Source organism: Girardinichthys multiradiatus, chromosome 8, assembly GCF_021462225.1.
Source record: "Girardinichthys multiradiatus isolate DD_20200921_A chromosome 8, DD_fGirMul_XY1, whole genome shotgun sequence".
In the NCBI taxonomy this organism is placed as follows: domain Eukaryota; kingdom Metazoa; phylum Chordata; class Actinopteri; order Cyprinodontiformes; family Goodeidae; genus Girardinichthys; species Girardinichthys multiradiatus.
The window spans coordinates 27,169,897-27,197,714 of NC_061801.1; the positions used below are offsets into that span (position 1 = coordinate 27,169,897).

At 38.9% G+C, this 27,818-nt stretch overlaps 1 protein-coding gene across 6 annotated transcripts in view; it reads left to right on the forward strand.

Moving 5' to 3' along the window:
* Positions 1 to 705: 705 nt before the first annotated feature.
* Positions 706 to 27,818, forward strand: part of LOC124872277 (rab GTPase-activating protein 1) — a 92,637-nt gene continuing 65,524 nt past the window's right edge. For 2 of the 6 annotated variants that reach the window (XR_007039238.1, XM_047372065.1), the window contains exons 1-12: positions 706 to 830; positions 8,839 to 8,938; positions 11,292 to 11,530; positions 13,458 to 13,487; positions 14,249 to 14,507; positions 14,609 to 14,822; positions 14,955 to 15,129; positions 22,734 to 22,894; positions 24,256 to 24,366; positions 25,813 to 25,879; positions 25,962 to 26,064; positions 26,273 to 26,442. Coding sequence is in view for 5 of the 6 variants with exons in the window: in XM_047372065.1 (XP_047228021.1) it covers positions 11,378 to 11,530; positions 13,458 to 13,487; positions 14,249 to 14,507; positions 14,609 to 14,822; positions 14,955 to 15,129; positions 22,734 to 22,894; positions 24,256 to 24,366; positions 25,813 to 25,879; positions 25,962 to 26,064; positions 26,273 to 26,442 (1,443 nt within the window). In the remaining variant the exon portion in view is untranslated. The remainder of the gene's footprint in view (positions 831 to 8,838; positions 8,939 to 11,291; positions 11,531 to 13,457; positions 13,488 to 14,248; positions 14,508 to 14,608; positions 14,823 to 14,954; positions 15,130 to 22,733; positions 22,895 to 24,255; positions 24,367 to 25,812; positions 25,880 to 25,961; positions 26,065 to 26,272; positions 26,443 to 27,818) is intronic. The other 4 variants (XM_047372068.1, XM_047372066.1, XM_047372069.1 and 1 more) reach the window with 4 other exon arrangements.

Here is a 27,818-nt window from a genome sequence, read left to right on the forward strand (position 1 = left end):
AAAACCCCTTAGAAAATCTATAAGGTATTGTCAAGAGCAAGGAGCTATAAAGCAATCTGGACTTTCTTAATACCTCAGCAGAGCTACAGGTTGAAATCATCCATGCCACACCACATAGATGCAGTAATTCATGCAAAAGCTGCTCAGATTAAGTACTGTGTGTAGATACAATACAGTACATCAAAATATGTTTCAGTAGACTGAAAATATTATATTTCAAATTATTTTTAATTGGTTTTATGTAAGATTCAAATTTTCTGAGCAACATCATTTGCTTTTAATTAGCTGCAAGGCTTAATTATCAAAATTACCACAAAAACTAATTATTGAAACACACAATTCTATGTGTAATGCATCTTTATAATATCATGAGTTTCACATTTTGAAGTGAATTTGTTAAATAAATTTACTGTTCAACGATATTCGAGTGTATTAAAATGAACCTTTTCACAAATGAAATAATTCAATATCAAGGGAAATAATTAAATATCATGGCGCTTGGAAAAAGTAATTTCCCATTAAAGAGGTTTGGATTGCGATATGCCTCAACTTGACACTAAAAGAGACTTCACCCCAATGCGACCTTGTTTTTAAAACCATCATGAAGAAGCTGCCTCCAGGTCATCGAGGCCAACGCCTCACCTCACTTGGCTCAGCAGCAATGTGGGCATAGATTTGGGGAGCGCCAGCATGCGCATGCGCAGTGTAGAATGTCAGCGGGTTGGTTGGGCTTGTGTTTACAGCTCCTGGATGCTGCTCGGTGCCGATGTTCCTGGGAAAGTGCAATGCCGTACCAAAAGCCAATGGAATAAAAACTCCTGGAGATAAAGGTAAGCGTGTTTGCGCTTGCACATGCTTACTGATTTCAAAGCCAGAAGTGACACATTCGTTATGGGGTTAAGTGCCTGTTTGTTGGTGCGAACTGCCTGGGTAGCATGCTAGCAGGCGTTAGCTCAGCAGCCATAATAAAGCAATGGCCTGTGAGGCTGTGGCCAACGACAGCAAGTCAGCTGCGTTTATTCAGGAAATTGTTGCCAACACCTGAGCGTAGCAGTTTACATTAGTCACGTAACGGTGGCGAAATAGCATCTCCCAATGGTAAATGTATAGTGAAACATTTTAGCCAGACTTTAAATCGATTTGTGCTGTTGCTATCTTAGCTAACGTTAAGCAGATTGGTGATGGCTAACAAACTGAGGCGATAAGTTAACATCAGAGCAAGCGAGGCTCACCCAACGTTATCAAGCTAAAAGTGTTTATTTGTCTGTTTCGGATGGCTCCAGCTTTAAAGACCCTAAGGGGTTCTCTTGGCTGTATTGATTATCTTTCAATATATCTATTTGATATGCTGCAGGTAGGATAGGGTATCCAAAGACCAGTTGCTATGAAATATTGTTTACTTTGATTATTTTATATAAGTTACAGTTATTTTAAATTCTTAGTCAACCTCTATTCCATGTCGTTGGTTTATATACTAATCGTAACATTGCCTTGAATTAAAGTGTTGCTCTCTGATTTCAGTATAATGCAGAGGATTGTATGGTTTTTATTCTGTCCTATAACATGTTTAATCAGCAATGCTTAAAAACATCCAGCTAAGATCACCAATCAGGGACTTGATGACCAATTTCCTACCACTGACTTTGTAAAGGTCTGCCCTGCCCACACTACTTTTCCTGACTCTCGTTTCTCTTTAATTGTATCAGTAACGGCTCCAAAAATGGAACTGTCCTACCAATAAAATAGTTATAATAAAATAAAATTATGATTTCTCAAAAACAGCCCAAACTTAGAGACCTGTCTCTGTCTATATTACTGAAAATATACAATTACGAGTACATCTCAACAATTTAAAAAGTACATTTATGTCAGTAATTCAGTTCAAAGTAAAACACATTTTCTGTAGATTTACTGAACAAAGCTACAGCTAAAAAAAACCCCCCACAAAAATTAAGATTTTCAGAAAATTTGAATATTAAGTAAGGCTAATTTAAAAAAAGATGGCAGGAATGTCATGTTATGAACTACACAATCACAAGGAAGACTTCTGCCAACTTCTTTTGCAAAAGATCATTGCAAAGAAGTTGGTCATTTGCAAAGTGCTGTATCCAGTTATATTAATGGGAAGTTAAGTGGAAAGAAAAACTCAGGTCTAAAAAGATGCACAGACAACAGGGATAACTACAGCCTTGAAGGGATTGTGACGCAATGCCCATTCAAGAGTTTGAGACTTATTTTTGCTCCTTAATGTATCACTATGGGTCTAGTGAATCTATATATATAATATGACAAATTTTTTGAACTGAGAGGCCTCTGTTTAGTAAGTTGTGTGTGTAAGTTTTAGAATAAAGTTATGTGTACAAATAAAACACAACTAAAAGGAATTACAGCATCTATCCTTGACCAGAGAGATGGCAACTCATTAACATTTCTTTCTCTAGAAAATAATTTTAAAATAAATAATAGCGGTTCTCAACGATATTTATGAGAGAAAAGCTACAAATTGTTATATGTTCAATTAAGTCATTCATGTATTAATGTAATGCAAAAGGAGCCTTAATCAGCCTTTTTAATGTGATGTCATTATTTCTATAAGGAGCAGAGACTCTATTACAGCATCTTGAGATAGCTGTCCTTGTTGCACGGCTAGTTAAACAGGAGCATTAACAAATAAAGTTTCTATTTTGAACTGTCTTTGGTATCTTATGTTAAAGATTAGTACAGTTAGCATTAGTAATGGCAGCATTCTTGTGTGTTCCCCTTAGAGTTATCTATTTACCTTAACTGTTAGATTTGCAAAGGTTGCCAACACTTCCTAACACACGTTTTATTATAGATAGTCTTGGATCAAGTTTGCTGTAATATCTTCAGCGTCTTGTTATCTGATGAAGTCTAATTCCCTATGGTGGCAGCCTGAATGAACAGCTGTCATGCCTTTGTAGAAAACGCAGAAGCTTCCTGCAATTTAGGTTTCCTCTGATGTCATTTTTAACACTTCACTGATTCAGAAAATAGCTAACTGTGGCTTTTAACCGCAGCAACAATTTCCACCTGGCCTGATGGTGCTTAGGTATGCTGTGTTCACTGATCAGAAAAAAAATAAGGCTTTAGTTGCAGATAAGTGGGAAACAAGCCGATTTCTCAGTGCATTTCTGTTTTTGTCTCATCAACATTAACATGGTATTAATTTTTACAATACACTTTAATGTAGCTGTGGTCACAATTAAGGTATTTTAGTTTTAGTGTAGTTTCAGTGGACTAAGTCTTGCCACATTTCTAAATTTACTATGGATTTAAATGACTAAAATGAAGTAATAGAGGGATTTAGTATTTAAGGCTTCTAAGGAAAAATGCATTGCATTGATTTTAGGATGGCCTGCTTCCTGATGTCTCTTTAGTTTGTGGTGTTTCTGAAAGTTATTATTGCTCCACACCCTTTGCAACACGTCGATTGTTTTGGTTTTCTCTCATTGGTGTCAACACGAACAAAAACGTCAGCAAGTTTGGTCATCCATTAAAAATGGTAATCAAAACTATGGCGAAAACCTTTTGTCAATAAAACTAACACTACACATAGTTAGAGACTAGCATTAGAGCTTTTTTTTTTTTACTACCATGTTGTGTGTTTTTAGTTTGCACGGATTGGTCTAAGTCAGCAGGACAAGGAAGGAAGCACAATCAGAGGCGTACAATTAGTTAACATATTTCTCTCTTACAATGCCTAAGCTGGTTGTTACTGTCAGGTATCGGGAACTGTTGTGTGATTGCTGTCAGTTTTTTTTTCTCGTCTATATCCTAAAAGTCAGATGTTATAAACCTTTATTTCTGCTTCACAAAGCAACTGAAATAAAATAACAAAAATTTGCTGAATTGCGATCAATAATCGGTGTTTCACCGAGACCTACAACACACTCACTCACTTACTTCAATAGATAATTACTGCTCTTCTCTGTTGCAAGAGTTTTAATTGCCAAGTATTTTGTCACAAATGCATAACAAAGCTACATAGTTAGCTGTCTCTGCACCAGCCGAACATCCGTTGGACACGCTCCAGCTCCAGCATGTTGGAATGCAGCCAGTGATGGCAGTTCTTGTTTTGGTCTCCAGCCTCAGTGCGCTTGGCGTCACTTGGTTCCAGTTCTGAATAAAAAGGCTATTAAGCTTCTAGCTGATTTTTTTCCGCAGAAAAGGATGGTCACTGCTGTTGCAAACTGCAACCTATGGGATATAATTCCAAGTGCAAAATAAAATGTAACCTGCAGCTACAAGTGTGGAATTGTCAGCCTTTATACTGGTTAAAACATTTAAAATAGGACATTTTGCAACATTCGTTGCAAGCTGTTGCTACACCTAGGTGACCCGCCCTTATAAAATCTGGTTTGAGTGTAACTTCTTGCTATAACTGCATGAAACGATAGAGAATTAAGAAATTTAGGAATGACTGCAGTCATCAGAGTAGATAAGTGGCAACAATAAAAAGAAATGTTTAAATATTTTTGGACGAGATAACCATTTGTTTTACCAGTTATAGGTAAGATGGAAACAAACGGTGTGGCGGATAGAAACGAGTAATAAGATGGGAAAATATGTTTTTAGTTTTGGAGCACAGGATGGGTTCTGTATAGGCTGCAACTTGATCTGAAAATAAAGTCTCTTTAATCAGATTTTAACCTTTGCAGCTGATTTGTTTTGTTAAATTAAACAGCAGACAACTGTTTTGGGTCAATATTAAAATCATGAACCCTGTGTAGAACTTTTAAAAATTGTTAATATACATTTATTGTATGGTTATGTTAAATTAACATAACCATATAATAAATGTATGGTTATGTTAATTTAAGTTTGTGACATAAGTAGAACGTTTTTGTATTAAAGTATTTTTCATAGGTCATCAATGAAAGTCAGTTTTAGGTGTTATTACTTGGTTTTAAAACACAATTCTAAATTGAATGATAATAAATAAATAAACCCTAGATATAAACTATTAAAATGCAAAATAAATGCAAAAATAAAAATTTATTTTTATAGAACTGCATGACTCAAAACTCAATATTTGCAATAATAGTGTGAGAAATATTACAATTTCTGAAAACTTCTTGCTTGCATGATTTTTAGGCAATAATATTTCAATTGCCATGCATTCAAGCTCTGCAGACCAGTATTTGTGTGTATTTGGCAAGTTGGATGGTCTTGATTCTCCCACTTCATATAAAGACAATAAAGAGCTTGATGCTAAAGCTCACAAAGGATGATAGGAACATGCTAATTTACATTTACCTCTGTTATAGAAAATGTGGCATATCTGCAGCCTCAGTCTCAGCAGTTGACCAGAAGCCACTGGTGTGGGATGCTTTATAGAAATTAATAGGAGTTTGTTTTATTGCATCCATTAGATGACCGCTGGTGTGTTTTGCTATTAAGTCAAATGTGTCTTGATTGCTCTGCCTTTGTGTAATGTCCATTACTATTTTTCCATTATCTGCTTTGCAGTGTATAGCTTTAATCAGCATTATCAATCTGAATCTCTGTTTAAATGTTCTTGTGATTTAGTCATTTTTGTTTTAATGCCTTGATTTAACAAAGTTCTAGTCATAAATTCACATTTTCTGACAGTGTGGGAACAACCTAGTCATGATTATGCTGTAATGCATATTGTTTAGCTCAATTTCCATATATTGCATTTTTTGCATAGTGCTGTTCACCAGTCCATCCCAGGCCAACACAATTACACACACACACACACACACACACACACACACACACACACAAACACACACACACACACACACGCATCTGAGGGCAATTTAGAGAGACCAATTAATTAAGCCCAGCCTGCTGATTCCGATTTTGGCCAATACAATTTTTTTTTATTTTTAAACTTTTTATAACTGACACGTGTTATAAAGTCACAGTACTCCTCTCAGTGTTCCAATCTTATTTTATGGATGGGGGAGGAAGCCAGAGTAGCTGGAGAGAACCAATACATGCACAAAGAGAGAACTCCATGCATAAACATATCGGACTGGGATTCGAACCCAGAACATTCCTGTTGTATGGCAACAGTGCTTACAGTTGCGCCATTGTGGAATCCTTGGCTGCAGAGGTGACTGTTGATTGTATTGGCCAAAATATAAGTGCTAGAATATAAAGGGAGTAGAAGAGACATCAACTCGATACACGTTTTATAAAATATAGTGTTAGTGACACACAGAGATATAAAAGCCTTCCTCAGAACTTCTTTGTTTCATCGTGAGAACTACTATGTCACGAACAAATGAGGAATATGTAGTTTTTCTGATGGTTTTTAGCCAGGTCGGTGCCTCAACCATCCTTACTGAACCTCATACACCCCGTTGACCTTTTTTAGGGCGATGCAGTCACATTTGACGTTATGTAAGCAAAGTGGCACAATGTTTGATGTGTAATCTAAAATTTCATTTTGTGAAACTGTTGCAGAGCAGTTTGAATAATTTAAAACCTGCATGGGAAAAATATTCTTACAGTTTCTTCTTTAATCCACTTTTCTTGACATCATCCGATCGCCTTGGATGGCTTCTTCCTGTCTCTTTGTTTTAACACTGATCATTTGACACCTATGTCCTTCACCAAGGCCTTTATTGATTTTGAGCTCAGGTAATATGTCAGCCTTTGCTACACTGCTCTCAATATTGCAGCTGTTTTAAGTATTTTAGGGATTATTGAGATTACTTTTGCTAGCATAATTAGAGCTGGATCAATTAGGCTTTTCCTGACTGACACCAATTTTGTTTTTTAGCAGTTTGACCTGCTGATTCCAATTTTTGTTTTTCATTTTAAAGACTGTAGGTCATAAAGTGGGTTCTGCAGGTGTTCTGCAGGCTCTTTGATAGCAATAGTAAGTTAAATCCAAAAGAAAATGAATAAATACAAGATTATCTTCATAAATACATGAAAGCATATGTCCCCACCCTTTATCTGATTTTTAGCAAAGTTAAAAAATTCACCATTGTGCATACTGTTTGTTGATGCATGTGTAGGCCAAAAATGATGGACGTTAGTTATTTTGAAACATTTAAGAAATAGGAAAAAATTAGATGTTTTTTGGATTCGACCAGCCGATAACCGATCAGACCTTATAAAAGGAAAATTCCAGTTAATATCTTTGGTCGATTGATCAGTGCATCTCTTATAAATATCCTGCCATACAAACGCCTAAAAAAACAACAAATGTGTCATATTGTTATGAATGTACCGTTAATTTCATCTGTTTCCGCATAATGTCTCTCCAGTGGTACTTAAAAAATATTTATCTTTTTAGAATTTCTATTAAAAAAGCTTTCCTTTTAGTATTTCTAATCAAGTTCGCTTATTATCAGTGAGAGTAGCCCAGGCCCTTATAATGCATATAAATGCATGCACATTTACACCCAAGTGTCAGGTTTCCAGTATAAGCTCTACTTCTACTCTCTCTAAAGAAGTTGTGACTGCTAATTAAGTGTTTGTAAAACGCCACAACATGGCTGACGCTCAGTCTTTTGCAGTGAAGGAGTTTAAGGTCGGCGGGCCTCGTCAGGAGTACAGGAGGAGCCTTTATCTTCTTTGGCTCCGAACTGGGATGGCTATCGGATGCTTAGAAGTCTAGAATCTAAACTCAAATGTATTAGTGGTTCAGATTTACTTTGCATTCCTTTGCTTTCCGTTGCATCTCTGCTAGAGAGACGAGGACAGTTTGAAAGGAACTGTGTTGCAGCTCTGGATGCTCTCTGTCTCTCTGTATGGTGCTCGCTCTGATGAGGTGCACAGAGAACCCATCTGGCAGCCCAGAACACGCTGTTCAGCTGTCGAGGGGCAGTGAGCAACGCAAAACAAACTGTAAATGGGCACAGTTGATCTCTGGTTTCCAGTCCGCATCCTTACACATGCTTTGATGTTAAATGTACTGTTTAAAGAGATATGTTGTGTTTTCTATTCGAATACAGCCGTCTACAAAAAAGACCCCTTTCTGTTAGTCTTTTACTAACAAAAATAATATCACACTGAGTCACTGTTGATCACATCCAAGCTGCACAATCGTTTGTATGCTAATGAAATAGGTAAATTTGATTCTAATTTAATACTTGTAGTCCTAACTAAATCCCTGACCTAGCCGTTCTAAAGCACTGAAGTCAGTAATCCTTATTGGAAAGATGAGCCGTTTTCTGTGGCTGTGATGCATCTATGAACCGTCTCTGGGGACTCTCATCTGCAAACAAAAAAAACAGGATTTCTGTTGAAAATGGCAATCAAAATACAACACATTCACTGTTTTTGTGAACATTTGCAACATAATGCATAAGATAATTTCATTAGTTTTATATGAAATAGAAAGGGAACAATTATTCTTAAAATAATATAACATGGTGGTAATCACTGTTATAATGACACCTATAACATTTATTTATTTATTTGTTTGATGCTTAAGCAAAAAAAAATGTAGAATGAACACCTGCTAATTTTGGTTGTAGTTTCCAAGTGCATCTTACTCTTGAGAATAACTAGCTTATATTAGTGGGGCAATTAGTTTGACTATTTGCTTGGCATCTCATTGAAAAGACATGAAACTGTAGGAATGGTATGAGGAAAGGTTTTATCTGTACTAAAGCCTTAATATTCAGGATTTTCATATTACTCGAGACCGGTGAATTCATTTTGAAATAGAAATATACTCATTTTCGTCAACTTTGACATTAAAAGGTAGTTTTGAGAGATGTGTTGGTTGATCCCACACCGTTGCATGTGTGGAGTAATCATGGATTCTAGTTCTATTATAATAAAAAAGCTAGTCTCTCTTTGGAGTAATGCCATATTTTTTGTCTCTAGAGGTGCACCAAGGTACTGATGGCACAGCATGGCTTGGCAGGAGCAGGCAGAGATCTGCTGCTGAGGCCAGGGAGGAAGACAGGGTGACAAGGCAGCCATTGTAAGTGTTGGAGCTGCCAGTTAAATAGAAAGTGTTAGATTGTGTGTGCATCCATACAGATGTGCCCCTGTGGGTGAGTGAGCACTCATTAATGGTCATGATTAGACTGTTTGTGTTTTCCTGGTTTGGAGTCTTTTCTTGCTATTTGATACGTAAATGAGTCTTTAAAGCTTACTGCTGTCTTTTGTATATAAATGCACATGCCATAAAATAATTTCATTTGTGTTTCAATACATTACTTACATAAATCATCTATAAATTAGTCATTTATAGTCAACATACAGGTTTTCATTGCCGAAACTAATTAAATAAAAAATGATTTTGTCCAAATGCGACAACACTAAATTAGATCACAATATAAAAAGCTACTGATGGAACAGAAGGCAGCTGACTTTCAGCAAATAATCATGTTACTGTTGTATGTAACTTCAATTCTTCCCAGTCAGATTATGAAAGTTAAAGTTTTATCCGTTGCCATCAAATGAAGAACAGCAAAACTAACAGGAGAGCAGATGAGTTTTCTGTGCTGTACCGTCAGATTAAATCCTCCTTTCTTATAGTGATTGATAGGCCGACAGACAGATTGCTACTGTGTTCTCCAATTAGGGCTGCACGGTGGCGCAGTTGGTAGCACTGTTGCCTTGCAGCAAGAAGGTCCTGGGTTCGATTCCTGGCCAGGGGTCTTTCTGCATGGAGTTTGCAGGTTCTCCCCGTGCATGCGTGGGTTCTCACCGGGTACTCCGGCTTCCTCCCACGGTCCAAAGACATGCCTGTTAGGTTAATTGGTCTCTCTAAATTGCCCTTAGGTGTATGAATGAGTGTGTGCATGGTTGTTTGTGTGTTGCCCTGCGATGGACTGGCGACCTGTCCAGGATGTACCCTGCCTCTCGCCCATAGACTGCTGGAGATAGGCACCAGCTTCCCCGCGACCCACTATGGAATAAGCGGTAGAAAATGACTGACTGAGAAATGTAGCTTTTTATTAGGGCTGCACAATATCAGTAAAATACTACTTTGTTATACAATAACAGAAAAATACTATCAGTTATGATTAACTTTCCTGATACTTCTCTGCATGTACTTTAGTACTTGGGCCCTTAAATGCTGTATATACATCAGATGTGGGCGTTAAGGGGAGTTGGAGTCCATCCAACTGGCCAAATGTCTTTCCAATAGGTAAAATGTGAATGCTGAACACATATTGTGTCCTAGCAGTCTTTTGTCACTGTGATATTGCACTACACTGATGATGCAATTCAGTATACTTTGCTGCTCTACTCTTAACTTTTATGTACATCTTTTGAATCATATTCTAATTAACGAGTAATTTGGGGCTTGGCTTTTGGGGGCCTCCTATTTGGTCTGTCCTTTAGCATTATCTCTGGCATTTCATTGGAGTGACAGAATGCTATATATACATTTTAGCGGTTATGAGAGTGCAACTCTTTAACCCCTTTGTGCCCAGAACATCTGATTAGCTGTTAGACATTAGAGAGGCGAGATGTGCAGGAACAATGACCAAAGCATGTCTGATTTGCATCAGACCAGGAAACCTAAACGGGGAGCTAGACTGCAGTAACAGCAACAGGTTTCCCGGTTGGGTTGTACCATGTGTTGCATTGTGTTTGTGCAATAGAGGATGGTGAACAATTTAAAAACCAGGAACCTTGGAACAGTACTTGTTGCTATTTAAATTTATATACAATACGATATACGATTTTGTGTTGCTACAGAGAAATGAACAACGTTTTTGAAGTTTTATTTGGATATATTAGTGACAACCTTGTGTGGAGCGATACGAAGTGTTAACTGCTATGACCTTTTCTCCTTTTTGTTGTTCGACGCTGGTTTTAATAGAAAGGGAGGGCGGCAGAAAGACTAAGGGAAATCCTGAGAAAATAGGAGGTAGAGATAAGAAAAGGAAAAGGAGAACTAGGGAGTAGCTGTCGGTCCTGGTCCCTTTCTAGCCTCTTCCAGAACCGTCTCATGAGCCTTTCTTCCTGTTGCACACAATGGCACCTTTGATTATTTTCAGTGGTTACCTCATGGCTTACTATGTTTTTATTTAACAACTGCGGCTCCCAGTAAGGGGAAATACTGGCACCGATCAGATGGATGTTTATAGCAAAGTGGCTTTTTTTTTTTCAGTTCTTCACTTACGTTTGGATCAGCATGACTTTTACATTGCAGCAAGCAACTCAGCATGCATTTTCTTAAAAGACATTTAAAAACAATTCACATATAATCTTCCCCATTTTTAGAAGGTGCACCATGTTTCTGCTCGACTAAAAGAGGCCTTCATTTCCTTCATGACTGCTATGATCATGTGTTCTGTTATTTTTTTGCTTTCTAGGTGATTTTGCTCATCATCTCCCTACACCTCCTCTTCCTCCTGTCTTCCATTCATGAGCAGCAGGGTCGAAATTAAAAGTAGCAGCCATGGATGACAAGGGCTCTGTGGGGAAGATTAGCGTGTCTTCAGACTCAGTGTCCACTCTCAACAGTGAGGACTTTGTCCTCGTGTCCCGGCTGGGGGACGAGACACCTTCGTCCACAAATAATGGTAGTGATGATGAAAAGACAGGACTGAAGGTAAGGATGGGTGGTGTGGGTATAGAATCAACAGAGCGGAGTACCAGCGCCAGATCTTTTTCGAGGATCTGTTTTACTGCTTTGTCCTGATGATGGGATTGTATGTAACAGACCAACACAAAGTAGTGCATAAATGTGAAAGTCAAAATATTGTTTTTATAAATAAATAATCTGGAATGTGTTGCCTGTATTTGTATTGAGCGCCATTAAGTCAGTTCTATGTAGAACCCTTCTTTTGCTGCAAGTCTCTTTGGGTTACGTCTCTACCAGCTTTGCAAATCTAGAGACAGACATTTTTACCCTTTCTGTTTTCCAAAAATGCTCAAGCCCAGTTGGATTTAATAAGAGTCCATGAACATCAACTTTTCACCACAAATTTTCAGTTGTCTCTACTTTGACTGGGCCATTCTAACACAATAATGTACTTTAATCTAAAAAATATTACTGTAGCTTTGGCTGTATTTTTAACACCCATGTCCTGCTGGAAAGTGAACCACTGTCAACTTCCAATCCCTGGCTTTCCCTTCCCTTCTGAAGAAAATCCTCCCCCTACCATGATACTAACACTAGCATTTTTCCAGTTCTGTTTAAACCAGTTTTAAATAAACTGTACGCAGGTGGTCTTTAGTTACTAATGACGTGATTTATGAACATAGTTGGTTGTATTTTATTTAGGGGTATCAGACTAAAGGGGGTTAAATTCAAATGCACGCCACATTTTTCAGATTTCATTGTATGATTTTCCTCCAGATTTACAGCTATGCTCTCCTTTTTGATGATGGTTTTGACAAAACGTGAAAACAATCTAGAATCATAAATACTTCTGCAAGGCATTGTAGAGTAAGATCAAGATTTGTGCTGAATGAATGTCAGCGTTCTTAATGTAAGAGTAAAATTGTACGGGCCTGAGTAACCAGAACATTCTGATGCACATTAACCTTTATCTATTTATTTGCAGCATACATTATGAAAGATTACCATTAGGGGGGTTGTCACTATTTGTATAGATTCCTTCATTCATCACTCACCTGTAAAAGCTTCTGATCATCTTTTCACGATTAACCATTTCTTCTTGTGTTGCCGTTTTATTCTCATTCTACACTTTTCTCCTAGACTTAAACCATAGAGATTTATTTTTATGTTTTCCTATTAACACACTTCTAAACCTTATCTCTGGATATTTATGGTGATTAAGAGCCAATATAAAATGTTTTGGCAGTGAAAGGTTATTATTTGCCTTGTTACAGTTGGATTCATTGGATTAATTTTTTCTACACTTTTTCAGGAAGATCATGTATTTTAAGACTGGTTGTGGGTTCAGCAATGCATTTTAGGAATGGTAGGGACACAATAATAGTGTGTTGTGACCTGGGTTGTGTATTTATTAAGGGAATGAAGAATTGGGACGCTGCGTGTGTCCTTACAGGTTCAGATTTCATCCTGCCTCCTACCCTCTCTGTTACAAAACATAGCACTACTCTGTTAAGCGGGTTGCTTGTGTCTTTATATTTTTCTCCTAGTTTACTGCACTCGTATGTCCTTTGTTGTACCAGTAGATGGCGCCCAAACAGTTGCATATTTATTGCTTGAAGGATGTTTCTGCTGTTTTTATAAAGCTTGCGGGTAACGTGCTTTTCCATTTTGCTGGTTTGATCAGCAGCCAGTGAAGCTTTTCTGTGGCCATCTGGGCATCATCAGTTGCTGTCAGATATATGAAAACCAGCACCCGACAGCCATTCACTTTTTTCAGGTTGTAGAATGAAATCACTCAATCCATTGACCCCGGTCATCCCGATATCATGTTTTTTTGTTTGTTTGTTTGTTTGTTCTTTTTTTGGCGACACATTCTCTTGCACATTTCCCTCCCAGCCAGCCCATCTAGTCAGGAGAAGAGCCGGTGTGTCTAAACTTGTTGTTTGTTATGCAGGTGATTTCAGAGGAAGGGGTCAGCTTTAAGGTCAGTCCTCTTCTCCTGCTTTTTTTTCTTTTCCCTCTCCTCTCTAAGAGCTGTTTCTTTTACTTTCCTTTGCTTTGTCTCTGTGATGTGATTTAGTGGTGATCTTGTCTGTGGTCATTCTAGCTTCCTGTATTTGTTTCCTTTATTATTGTGGGGTTACTTTGTAATATTTGGATTTTGATGCTAGTGTTCACTGATATCCTTAATCTAGTCTTAAGCTACCTGCCCCAGCTAGTAGCTCCACCTGTAAATCAACTGTGTAATGACAGAGAGTAAGCCATCCATTTAGCTGGATATAGAGGTTTGAGTGTAGCAGTAATAGACAAAGGTACAGATATTATCTTTGACAATCTAAATTGAGTTTGCCTACAAAAAAGAGTGAAATGGGCCACTGATTTCAGTCAGTACAGCCAGTCCTAGAGTTTGTCTTTATTTCATTCTACCCTCACATGTGGAGGTATTTTTACACCCTAAACTGACATACTGACCCTCTACTAATTACTAACACTAAATTAAATCTGATAAAGATATATCTCTAAACCATCACTAAGAAAGACTTTATCTTTTTAAGAATATTGCAATCATTCAAACTGAATTGTGAAATCAGGCAAAGTTTGTAAATGTAAAACAGTTCTTATGCTCCTGTTGTTGGCTTTACCGTCTCATGGTGTTTGCTGCAGAAATCTACTTGTTTGGATGTTAGCTTGCAATATTTTGCCCATAAACTATATTAATGTATTATTTGGATATGTCTGTATCAGATCGTGGGGAATGGGAGTGAGCAGCAGCTTCAAAGGGAGTTGGAGGATGTCCTCATGGACCCATCAGTGGCAGACGCTGGTCTTGGATCAGAAGCCAGAATGAGCAACCTCGGTGCGAGCGACCATGGGGTTCTACTTAACACGGCATCACCCGTGCCGGCAGGCACTGACCCATTAAGTTCACCACCACCCAAGCTGGAGATGGTGCTCCCTGTTCAGACAGCTCAGGAGAGTGAGCTGAATGAGAGGTCTTACAGAGGTGAGGCAGGATGGGATTGTTTCAATCTTCTCCTAAAGTTTAAACAAGTAAAATAAATGTTTCCTCTCCACTTCATGCTTTTTTACTTCTGCGCTCTGCAGCAGATGAATCATCATCAGAGGGAAGTCCTTGCAGTCCAATTCCAGACGAGGACAGCGTTGTGTTCAGCCAGCTAACATATCTGGGGTGTGCCTCTGTCAATGCCCCCAGGAGTGAAGTGGAGGCCCTTCGTATGATGAGTATACTGCGAGGGCAATGCCAACTCCCCCTGGATGTCACACTTTCAGTGCCAGGCGTTTCTGAAGGCACCGTCAGGTTGGTACAACATAAGGGTTGTAAAAGTACTCATTCAAACATGGAAATCTTATATGTTGTTCACACATGGGACATAGCAAACTGAACAGGACAACAGAGAAGACTGGGACATTTTTGTTTTTGTTTTAACAGGTTGCTGGACCCCCACAACAACACAGAAATAGCCAATTACCCCATTTATAAGATTCTGTTCTGTGTCCGAGGCCACGATGGCACACCAGAGAGCGACTGCTTCGCCTTCACTGAGAGCCACCACAATGCAGAAATCTTCAGGATCCATGTGTTTCGCTGCCAAATCCGAGAAGCGGTCAGAATTGTGTTGTTGTCTAACTCACACATAAAATAATATTACATAGTATACATAGTATACATGTAGCTGTAGACATATGAAAACAAAAAACAGATTGTTTCAGTTGCTATATAGTTATAGTAAAGTCATATGACGTGCTAGTTGAGAGGACAGGAATAAGACAGAAAATAATAACTTTTGTCCAGTATAGCTTTTTATGGGGAAAAGACAGAGTACACAGAGGGAAAGTAGCAGCAGTAGCTCATGTTGATGGCTTTATTAAGGTAAGAAATGTTAAACACAGCAGCTCTAACTTTGGTCCAGGAAAGAAATATGGCTTAACACAAAAATACTGAGCCAGGAATACCTTTTTGGGAATGAACAACAAAAAGTACACACAATTAATAACTGCAATAGATTTGTTAGTGGCTTCTTCCAAAAACAGGTACAGTTAAACACAACAACTGAGCCAGGGGTACTTTCTTCCAAAAGCCACAACACAGAGTTGATGACAGCAAAAGCTCCATCAGCAAGTCCTTTCAGGAAAGACACTCGACCAAACATAGAAGCACTGGACTAGGTATAATTTCTTTGGAAAGAAGAATCAGAGGGAGATCACAAAAATGAATGCCTAAATTATGGGAAACAGTAGAACATAGCACAGGGAAGTTTCTACTTTTAGAAACTCAAGGAAGCAGCAGAAAACCTGCAGTCTGATAGAAATAGCTCTGTTGGGAACATATATGGAATAATCAAATATTGAAACATGGAGCTTGATAATTCAGAAAGATAATTGTGTCTTGTTGATAATAAAAACATAAATAGGGGAACTTTTCTTTCAATGTGAAAGAGCTTCCATGTATAACAATAATGCGTACAACACTTTGCAGGCAACATAATTAAGACCCAATAGAACAGTGATGCATATTTACAGTTCTCAAAGCGAACACACTGACTAAAGAACTGACATTACTGGTATGTAGAAGGCTCAAGAGATTTGATAAAAGAGCAGATTTACTGAAATAATTGGGTTGAAGTACAGCTGTGTTCAGTGACCTGATTTCTCCCACATGAAAGCACTCAGTGTGACTGAGAGCCTTCAGACAGACGGCGCTTTATTAGTCCTACTTCATCCTGCTATCCAGAGTCCCTGACACCAACCGAGAATACACACGCTCACACCACAACACTAAAGCATATGCAAGCGTGGATTTGCCCTCAGACAATCACACAGGGAAAATTCTCTGTAACAATTTTCTTCTTCACTTAGTAACCCAATTTCTCTGTGGCCCAGTATTCCCCTTTTCTTCACCTTGTCACTCCTAATCTTGCCTCCACCTTCAGTTTTTATCCAAGTCCTGAGCTACATACTCATATCTTCTGCTTAGGGCCTTTTCTGGGCTCTTGTCTGCACTACACAGCAAGAGTGAATCATCCCGTTTCTTGCCCCGTATGTTGGGAAAAGATTGTGTTAGTCTTCAATCTCTTCTTTATATGTTTGATATTTATGAACCATACTAATTGCTGGCTTCCTGATGGAGAGTCCCTCTGTGACTCATACCCTGTAGTTTATCTTTATCAACCCGTTTTTACCGTTTTGTGCTAAGGTGCATTTATTAGACTTTGTCCAGTTTGTTGGCTTGTTTCACACAAATTTCCTAAATGTACAAATAATGTACAAATATTTTCTCCACATATGAAGGTTATTTACTTTGTTCAAACGGCATTGGACTGAAACATGTTTGCTGACAATAAAATATTTACACATTCTGAATCTTAGCAGGCCTCAAAGTTTGGAATACAAAAAGAGAGAAGTCCACAGACGTCATCGTCACACCATTTATTAACAGCGTCTCTTTCCACTCAGATCGTCATCAGGTCAAACACTATCTTTAATGGCTTCCAAAAGCGAGGCAATAGATTGGCAAATTACGAAGAAGACATTATTTTCTTGATTTTGAGAGGCTGTGCCTGTCATTGAAAATTGTCTGCCAATACTACCTGTGTTTTCTTTAATCTCTCATGAAATGCTCTTGTGTTGTGAAGGCAACTAAACCTGTGTGGTATAAGAACAAAATATAATTAAAGAAATACATTTTTTGAGCGGGCTGCACGGTGGCGCAGTTGGTAGCACTGTTGCCTTGCAGCAAGAAGGTCCTGGGTTCGATTTCTGGCCAGGGGTCTTTCTGCATGGAGTTTGCATGTTCTCCCCGTGCATGCGTGGGTTCTCACCGGGTACTCCGGCTTCCTCCCACAGTCCAAAGACATGCCTGTTAGGTTAATTGGTCACTCTAAATTGCCCTTAGGTGTATGAATGAGTGTGTACATGGTTGTTTGTGTGTTGCCCTGCGATGGACTGGCGACCTGTCCAGGATGTACCCTGCCTCTCGCCCATAGACTGCTGGAGATAGGCACCAGCTCCCCCGCGACCCACTATGGAATAAGCGGTAGAAAATGACTGACTGACTGACTTTTTAAAAGTTGTATCCATCCATTTTTTTCATCCATCTACCATACCTCCACTGTTCCTACCCAACCATCATCCATAAATCTTTTCTTCTGTCAGTCTGTCATCCATCTATTTGTGCAACCATCTTTAATCAATCCATTTGTCTATCCATTCATCAATTCCTCAATGAACCCATCCATTGTCCATTCCTCCACCATCCTTTGATCACCATCTTTTTTCTGTCTGTCCATCTGTCTTTTTCCATCCATTCTTCCCTTCTTCCACTCTCTGGTTTTTGACATTAAATATCAAAAACTTGAACATCATAGAACAATATGCCATAAACTCCCAACATTTTTTATTTATACTTTAAAAAGACCTTGATTTGATTCTGGAGAAGTCTGGAATTTCAACATAAAAACTGTAGAAACCTTGAAATATGTTTTAGACTGATCTGAAAATTTCTCCTGAATTTCTTTCCTTTTCCAACACGTTTTTGGTTTAAACATCATTCGGGGGAGGCCTTTACTGCTTCAGGTCATTGTTTAAACGTCACATGTTAGTTTTTGTTTGAATTGGCTTCCTATAATAAAAAGACGTGCGCGAGTTTGTTTAGTTGAATCAAGTTCTTTGTCAGTGGTCTTGAGTTTTAGGGGGCACATGAGAACTGGTAAATGTCCAGTAAGTGTATGTCAAACTACATATATTTACAATGCGTGTGCTGGAAAAGCTCCTTCATGCTGCAGAAAAAGAAATCCGTGTGCAAACAATAAAATCTGGAAACAGTTACTCGAACATTAAGCCGAGCAGGGAACAACACTTCTATTGTTTTAAATGTTATTCTTTCTATCAAGACAGAGGTAAGACCCCCTCCATTTAGCTTTCTTCACCCCCAACTCTCACTTCTATTCTCACTTGGTTACATAAAAAAAACTCCTCTGCAATCCCCTGATGTTCTTCTGTTTTTTTACCAGGGAAAGAACAAACACTGCTTTATATTCAGAGGTCTTAAATAAACAAAAGGGTCTTGTTATTCATTGATAACAGCAGTTGCCCCACACCATCTCTCTATACCCAAAAGCTTTGTTGTTTACCACATTTAGAAATGATGCAAAACTGCTTCGAAGTGAGCCTCAAGCTGGGGTAGAGTGATCTTTAACACAGACACATCTGTCTGTAATGATCTAAAGTTGAAGCACTTACTGAGTGAAAAGTTCATTTAGAGAATGTGACTAAATTGTCACATCCTTCTACGCAGTGTCTACTTGTAACCCAATTTTGGAGATTTAACAGAATCCCCTCTGCAGGTTCTTGTAATCCAGGCTTGTCAGTTTTGTGTTAAGGAACTTTACTTTAACAATTCCTCTGCAAAAATTAGTCAGTATTTAAAATAAAAACCGTAGTCCGGTTTTATATTATTGCAGTTTGCCTCCTGATTTTATTGTGCCACACAGTTACAGTAACAGATGCACTCGGGCCTGCTGTAATTTGCCTATTTCAATTCAGTTGAATTTATTCATATTGCGTCAATTCACAACACGTCTCAAGACACTTTACAAAGTCAGTTCAAATGAATCATATATATTCCAAGTCAAGCACATACATTCCACTGGATCCTAGTTATAAAGCAATGCAGTCAAATTCGGCTTATTATTCAAGTTGATTAAAAAGTTGTCTATCTAACAATACCCAGCGGATTGCATCGAGTCAATGACTTGCAGCATTTGCTCCTCCTGGATGAGCATGTAGCGACAGTGGAAATTAATTTGCATTATGTTGTTGACTTTGTAGCAATCTCTGAAACCGAGCATGCATGTAGCGACAAATGAGAGGAAAACTCACTTTCAACAGTAGTTACCTCCAGCAGAGCCAGGCTCAGTGTGAGCGGCCATCTGCCATGACAGACTATGGGGTTTGAGAGAACAGAGCATACACACAAAAGTACACAGAAGCACTGATTTAGGAGTACTTTCTATGTTAAAGAAAAAGAAAACATTAAAGGCAGTAGTAACTCCTTTAGTGGCTTCACCTAGGAGAGAAACACAGCTTAGCAGATAAACTCTGAGCCAGTTTTCCAGTTGAGGGTACTTGAATTCATGGGAGTTTGCCCAACTCGTCCACATGTGTTTTGTGGACCTGGAGAAAGCATTCAACTGTGTCCCTCGTGATGCCCTGTGGGGGGTGCTCCAGGAGTATTGAATCGGGGGCCCTTTATTAGGGGCCATCCGGTCCCTGTACGAGTGGAGCAGGAGTTTGGTCCGCATTGCCGGCACTAAGTCGGACCTGTTCCCGGTGCATGTTGGACTCCGGCAGGGGTCTGGTTTGGGGACCAGTGGATTTCGTCTCTTCTTTTTGCAGATGACGTGGTCCTGCTGGCCCCCTCCAGCCAAGACCTACAGCATGCGCTGGGGCGGTTCGCAGCCGAGTGTGAAGCGGCTGGGATGAGGATCAGCTCCTCTAAATCCAAGGCCATGGTTTTCAACCGGAAAAAGGTGGCTTGTCCTCTTCAGGTTGGAGGGGAGTTCCTGCCTCAAGTGGAGGAGTTTAAGTATCTCGGGGTCTTGTTCACGAGTGAGGGAAGAATAGAGCGGGAGATCGACAGACGGATCGGTGCGGCTGCCGCAGTAATGGGGGCGCTGTGCCGGTCCGTTGTGGTGAAGAGAGAGCTGAGCCGAACAGCGAAGCTCTCGATTTACCGGTCAGTCTACGTTCCTACCCTCACCTATGGCCATGAACTTTGGGTCATGACCGAAAGAACGAGATCCCGGATACAAGCGGCTGAAATGAGCTTCCTCCGTAGGGTGGCCGGGCACTCCCTTAGAGATAGGGTGAGGATCTAGGCCATCCGGGAGGGGCTCTTAGCAGAGCCGCTGCTCCTCCACATTGAGAGGAGCCAGTTGAGGTGGCTGGGGCATCTATACCGGATGCCTCCTGGACGCCTTCCTCGGGAGGTCTTCCAGGCATGTCCCACCGGGAGGAGGTCCAGGGGACGGCCCAGAACACGCTTGAGGGACTATGTCTCTCGGCTGGCCTGGGAACGCCTTGGGCTCCCCCCGGAGGAGCTTGAAGAGGTGTCTGGGGAGAGGGACGTCTGGGTGTCTCTGGTGAGTCTGCTGCCCCCGCGACCTGGTCCCGGATAAGCGGAAGACGACGAGTACGAGTTCGAGTTTTCAAGTCTATAGTATGAAGGAGAGCATATACAGTTTGTCACAGAAAAAGCTCAGACAGTATCCAAGTGTATCATCTTTAGGAGAACATTAAGTTGTTGTCAGCAGCTGGGTAATTTGTGTGCTTTCTGTTTCCAGTGCTTTGAAAGGCACCGGGAAATTTATTTAAATCAACCTATTGACGGGTGGGTGAGAAAACTGCACTACACCTCCAGTCCTTCAGGTGCCAGTAATAAGAAATCAAAGACCAAACAAGCAGAGCCGGACCTTGATCACAAAACAAGATAGAAAGCACACAACTGACTTTTTGCTTGTTGGGTTGTACCAGATTATAATTGTAAGAGTATGCCTAAATATGAATCACTTATAAAGTAAAAATAAAAAACAACTACAATTAGGTCTTATGTATGGCAGGTGAGCAGAAATCAGAACAGTTCAAGAAAGGGTCCACCAATCATCATTTTTCAGCACATAACCCTGCCCCTCGACAATCCCAGGGTAATCTGGAAGTCCTACCTCCTGGATCAGACCTTTTTATCTGGGAAAGTGTGGACCCGGGTAATAGAAATAACTCTAGTAACAATGTGTCAAAACTTGATGATGGCCTTCAGAATCCTGGAGAGTCCCTGCAATGGGAAAGAGGCAACAGAGAATGCTTTACTTTGAACTTTAAATGGAGAAAGAGAAAGAAAACCAATTTTCTATTCAGTGCTTTACATTCACAGTCTGAATGCAACTAATATCTTTGGCCACCTCCCTTGATGCATGCTGTATGTAGATTTTTAGTGGTTGAGATGCTAAATCTTACAAAAAGTGGTGGTGAAATTACAATGGTGGAAAAGGAAGAAGCGAGTCAGGAAAATGTGGGTTAATCTTAATCGGTATCATCATCACAATATTTAGCAGTGGTATCATAATTAAGCCTTTTCCTGATATTATGCCGCTCTACTTTGTACTTTATCTTGGGATTAAGAATCTAAACATGTTTCTTCAATGTACTTTTTTAGGTTGTGGTCTAGAGTGGCTCATTTTTAAAATTGCCTTTTAAATAACTTTTGCTAAAAAGAGCATTTTTGTAATTGCTAAGGCTGAATTTTAACCAGAGCTGCAAAACCTACTAGATCTAAGGGATAAGATAGCTTTTATGGAATTGTACTTTTTTTTTTTTAATCTCTTGTCAGCTTTTGACAATGGAAAAAAAAAATTAAAACAACATGATATACTTGAGTAGAGAGGGGCCAACTACTATTTTCAGACCTACAAATGATAGGATGTTTAAAAGAAAATCATACATTGCAGCCTAATAACATAAAAGGACTAAACAAGAAAAGCTATTCTTTGTACCTGTTGTAGGATTTCTTTGCAGGTGTTCACATCAATGAACTGCTTAACCAAGGATTTCTTATATCGTTTTATATAAAACCAGGCTCATTTCTACATACGTTTTGATAAAAGTTGGTCAGCGTTTCCATGGAGGGCCTAAATAGACACATGTACACCCCTGAGCTAGACAAACACATAACTAGCAATTCTGAGAAGTACACATTAGTCCATTCATAAGCACAGTTATTTGTCATGGAAAGTAGATGGTCTTATGACAACTTATGTAAGAACTGTCCTGTTTTTGTTTACCCCCCAAGTTATTAGCCAAATATGGCTAATAGCTTCTGTTTTACAATGGTGTATATTTTGAAGTTACGCAGATACCTAGTCATCTATCCAGCTATGGTGAAAATTAAAACATGGTTTGATTGAAAACATCTGCAAAAAAAAAAAAAAAAAAAACAACAGAGCTGTAGTTTCTTAGTCCTTACTATTTGAAATAATTGATATTGAATAGTTATGTTGCGGTAACGATAAGGTTGCATTGTGTTCTGCAGCCCTATTGCAAACCTGATCTTAAAAACCTTTTGTATTTAATTCTATTCCTTTTCCGTAAGTTGTTTTGTTGTTGTTTGATGTTTTGTTTAGTGGTTGATTGCATGTCTGTTTGTCTCTGTCTCCAGGTGAGCAGGATACTGTACAGCTTTGCCACAGCCTTTCGGAGGTCAGCTAAGAAGATACTGCTGTCGTCTCAGCTGAATGCCCCGCTCACCCCTGACAGCGACTTGTTTACCTTTACTGTCAGTCTGGAAATCAGGGAGGATGATGGCAAGGGTACTTTCAGGTAAATTCACATGAAATAGTCTTGTTTCTTACTTGCACACAGTGTAATTCATAGATGTATTGGTCAATTGGACAAAGAACAGAATCTGATATATATATATATTTTAATATTTTTTTTTAATCAGCTGGTCAAGTCTTTAATTAGTTTTTATAACCTTTAAATCCATTAAAACTGAGAAATCTCAACATTTTCTGTCTGTACATGCTTCAACCGACAGCATGTACTATGAGTACATGTACTATGGGCTTTTTGAAAATTAGATGAAGGTTAGGGACACATGCTTTGAATTTAAATGTGTAATTACATCACTTTATTTTGAATTCAAAGCTAAAAGAAGAAGAATAGTTCCAGAGAGAAATGAGAAACAGACTCTTCCTTTTATCAGTGTTGCAAATAAGAAAGCAAAACACAAGGTTCCTGCATTTGCTTCATTCATCACATCAGCTTTGACCTTTTTTTTTAATTTTATGTTTGTTTTTCTTTCTCTGTAATACTGAGTCACTTCCGTGTGTTCCCAATAGGCCTGTCTGCTTGGATCACAGGGAAAACACGACAAACAAAAATATTTGATTTTTAGCCAGCATGTTTCCTCCTAATTAGCTTTTGTTTCGTTATCATTAGTGTCCTCCAAAGAAGAAGGTTTAACATGGAATTACATGCTGGCTGATTGTTGTATATTATGAGCCTTTCTTTGTTTAAATGATAATGTGCTACAGAATGCTGTGTGGAAACTGTACCACACGCCATGTGCCTTATCTGCAGTATAGTGTCACTGACAGGCTTTTCAGTCTTAAGGTGGTGGAGATTATTTTTTTTTTTGTGAAGTAAAAATGTGACTTAGTTTGAGAGATTCTGGTCAACTAAGTTCTATGAGTCATCATTCAAAAAGAGGCATGTTTTTCTTATGCTGCATCCTGGAATTCACAGCGATATCAGAATATTTGCCATATCTTTCAAAGTGATTGATATTGTTTCAACTTGGCTGACTCAACTCTAGATTTTCTTTGGTATTTCCTCAGAAATTTATGTCAGTGGGGGTTTGGAGAATGTTGATTAATATTTCTTTCCAAAACCTGGTTCTGATCCAGTTTCACTGAGCTGGAATAGATTTTGAGCGGGAAAATGAGCAGGGCCTGTCTGAAAGTGGGTTTTGGTGTAATTTGATTTTGATTAATGTGTCTATTCTAAACTTGACCTGGTTTATAAATGTATAAGTTCAGTCAGTTGCCCATTTAACAGCTAACTTGTTGACATATTTCTATAAATACAGTATTAAAGAATATTAAAGCTATGTTGTACTTTTATCAAACCTGACATTTAAAGAGTCATGTTTTGTAATTTTCTTTTGTACCAATATTCAGTGCTGTTGCAAAAGACAAGGACAAACAGAGCTTCAAGCTTCGTGCTGGACTGGACAAGAAAATTGTAATTTACGTTCAGCAAACTTCCAACAAGGAGCTGGCAATCGAGAGGTAAAAAAAAGCACCAAACATTCACAGTTTCAAGCACACAGTATTTATACCTCTTTCTTTCACATTGTGCCAGGTTTATGTAGTGTATCTGGATTTTATGTTACCAGTGCAAGGTAGTACATATTTATCAGCAGGAAAACGATGCATGGTTTTGAGCATTGCAGGTATGCATTTGTATTAGCTCGCTCTGAGTCTTTGACTAGATCATTCTAAAATCTAAATATACCTTGATCTAAACCAGGGGACTCAAAGTCTACTCCTTAAGGGCTGGTGTCCTGCAACCTCTAGACCAACTTCCCTGTACCTGCTGAAAGAAAACATATACCCATAGCATGATGCTGCCATCACCATGTTTCACTGTCTTTAGGCTCATGCACGTTGCTATTTTTCCACCACTTATTGTATTTGAGATAAAACCTAGTCTCAGAGCACCTTCTACACATTTGACGTCTCTGCTAAACGGCTTCTGGCTAACTGCTTCTGGTGGCTTTCTTTCAACAATGGGTTTCTTCTTCCCAAACCTCCATAAAGGGCAGATTTGTCGGACGAATGAAAATTTGTCCTGGCATATTCTCCCACCTGAGCTGTGGATCTCTGCAGCTCCTCAAAAGTTGCTATGGTCCTCTACTGCGATGACTAATGCTGTCCTTACCGGACCTCTCGGTTTAGATTGACGTTTATGGCAAAATACACTGGAGTTTGTGTTTAAACATGAGAAAATGTGAAAAAATGTTGGAAGGTACTGTATAAATGCAAACACAGTATTACATTTACCATTACTCAGACCTTTCACATTTAAGGCATATTTTGACAAAGAAAAATGAATAAGGAATGTCAGCATACAGAGACTCTCTGGAGCCCTGTGAGTCAGTGGGGACATCTATTGTTTTCAAGTAGTTCCTTAAATGCAGCTGCTTTACTTTCTTTGTTTGTGGCGAGCAGAAATATGGAGAATTTAACAGAACAGCACCTCTGGGAGAGTTAAGTCAATATTTCTTCTCAGGATTGACAAAATGTTGAATTCCTTGCTATCTTTTCCCTTTTTTAATGTGACCATGTTAGCAGGATTCAGGTAAATGTTTCAAACCAGATCACAGAAGTGTTCAACTTAAGGAAAGTCTGTAAAACAAATTACAGCGTTCTCAGCAGACTTCAATCTTCTGCTTGGGTTATTATTGTTTCATAAAGTTAGAGAAGGTGAGGACTGAAAGAATGTGTTTAGTCTTCTCCGTGGTCTGGACCGTGTTAGACCATCGGTTCAGGAAAATATTTCTGGTCATTTATGTAATGTTTCAAAACCTTTACTCTATACAGAGAGTTATTGTTGCACGCCTGGCTTCCCCTCTGCCTCATTTCTTTTTCCCTCTTTGTTTTTTTCCCCTTATGTAATCTTAATCATGTCACACATCTCTGTCTCCTGTCCGCACGTGCGTGTTTATTCTCCAGGTGTTTTGGACTCCTGCTCAGCCCGGGGAGAAATGTGAAGAACAGCGACATGCACCTGCTGGACCTGGTGGGTGGCTGTTTTTTTGGCTTATGTAGTGTTTGTATCTGGTGTGTATGTGCCAATGTGTTCCAGCTTGTGTGCCCAACAGGAGTCAATGGGAAAAAGCTCAGATGGGAAGTCTTACATCATCACAGGAAGCTGGAACCCCAACACGCCTCAATTTCAGGCTGTGAACGAGGAAACGCCTAAAGGTAAGAGCCAAAAACGCGCTCTCAAGGTTTAGATAAGACCGACTTGTTCTCAAGCTTATAACAACCTTTGTATTTACTGGGTACTTGTTTGGTAATTCAGTTATACAGTATTACTTTAGAGCAGTTAGTGAAATATGTGAATATATGACTTCTAAGCAGTTGGGTTGTGTCAATAATTTGGGGTGATATTTCTTCTGTTTGCTTATAGATAAATTCATGTACATGACGACTGCAGTGGATCTGGTGATCACAGAGGTGGAGGAACCGGTCCGGTTTCTGCTGGAGACGAGGGTCAGAGTGTGTTCTCCAAATGACAGGCTGTTCTGGCCCTTTGGCAAGCGTAGCTACACTGAGACCTTCTACCTTAAACTACGTCAGGTTTGTCTCAATAACCAGACATTGGCTGTGACGCCGAGCCATTTAATCCTTAGAAATACTGTGAATAAATAAGAATAATTTCATTGTTTTTTGTAAAACAACCAGTCAGTTTGACTGCCACGTCGAGGACTAAGGCCTCCGTATATGGGTCACGTGCTTTACCCCCTACAACACCAGCGCACCCCTTATTCTTTTTTAAAGCGGTTTTGTTCAAACTGAACTAAGCTGACTTAACCGATTCATTATTTTATATTATTTGGTATGGGATTCATAGATTATGAGAACCTTGAGTAAAGATTCCCTGGTATGACGGCATTAACAAAAATCTATAACATGAAGAACTTTGTGTTATTTAAAACCGAAAAACAATGATAAAGTTATCTATAATATTGATTTGTTGCTATTTTAATTTTAATACAGGGACTTACAGGTTTTATTTAAGGTAGTAAAAGGATGGCTGTTATACAACTGCTTTTTTTCTCAAACCCCCAGTCGGTCGTGGCAGATGGTTGCTCATACTGAGCCTGGTTCTGCTGGAGGTTTCTTCCTGTTAAAAGGGAGTTTTTCCTCTCCACTGTCTCTACATGCTCATCCGGAAGGAGTGAATGCTGCAAGTCACTGACTAGATGCAATCTGCTGGGTTTCCTTAGATAGAAAAACTTTTTATCTAATTTGAATAAATAACTAACTTTGACTGCACTGTTCAATGGTTAGGATTAATTGAAACGTATGTACCTGACTTTTGTGAAGTGCCTTGAGATGACATGTGTTGTGAATTGGCGCTATATAAATAAATTGAATTCAATTTTAAGAGAGTAGTTTTGAATTTTTGAAATGGGGTTCTGCTAAATGATTATAAGTAGTTCATATCCTAACTGCTTTCACTATGCTTCATATCTTCATTTTGTAGAAATACAGATTACTTTGGTCCCAGAAGCTGAAGCTAATGACTTGATTAGAGAGGGACCATGACCAGATTTAAAGAATGAAAAATATTATAGCTTTCTTTTTTGTCTACTGCATTAATGTGTTTACATTCTTTGAACACAGCACTTAGTGTGTTTGACACAGGAAGGTCTTTGGTGATGCACCGCTTTTTGCATCCATTTTTAGTGTAAATTATTAAAGACACTGGATCATAAAATAGACTGAGAAGATAGAAGCCCTCTCTGACTAGCTATTAGCTCCAGACCACAGCACCAAGTTATTTTTATTTATGGAAAATGACACTATGGGAGTTATGGGAGATAAAAAAATGCTTTTAACAGAACAGTGCTTAAAAAATTCTGACATATTCCTTTTAAATATGAGCTTCTCAAAAAAGTTTTGTTCAACACAAATTATCATAGTTCGCGATCCTTCTCTAAGATTTTGAC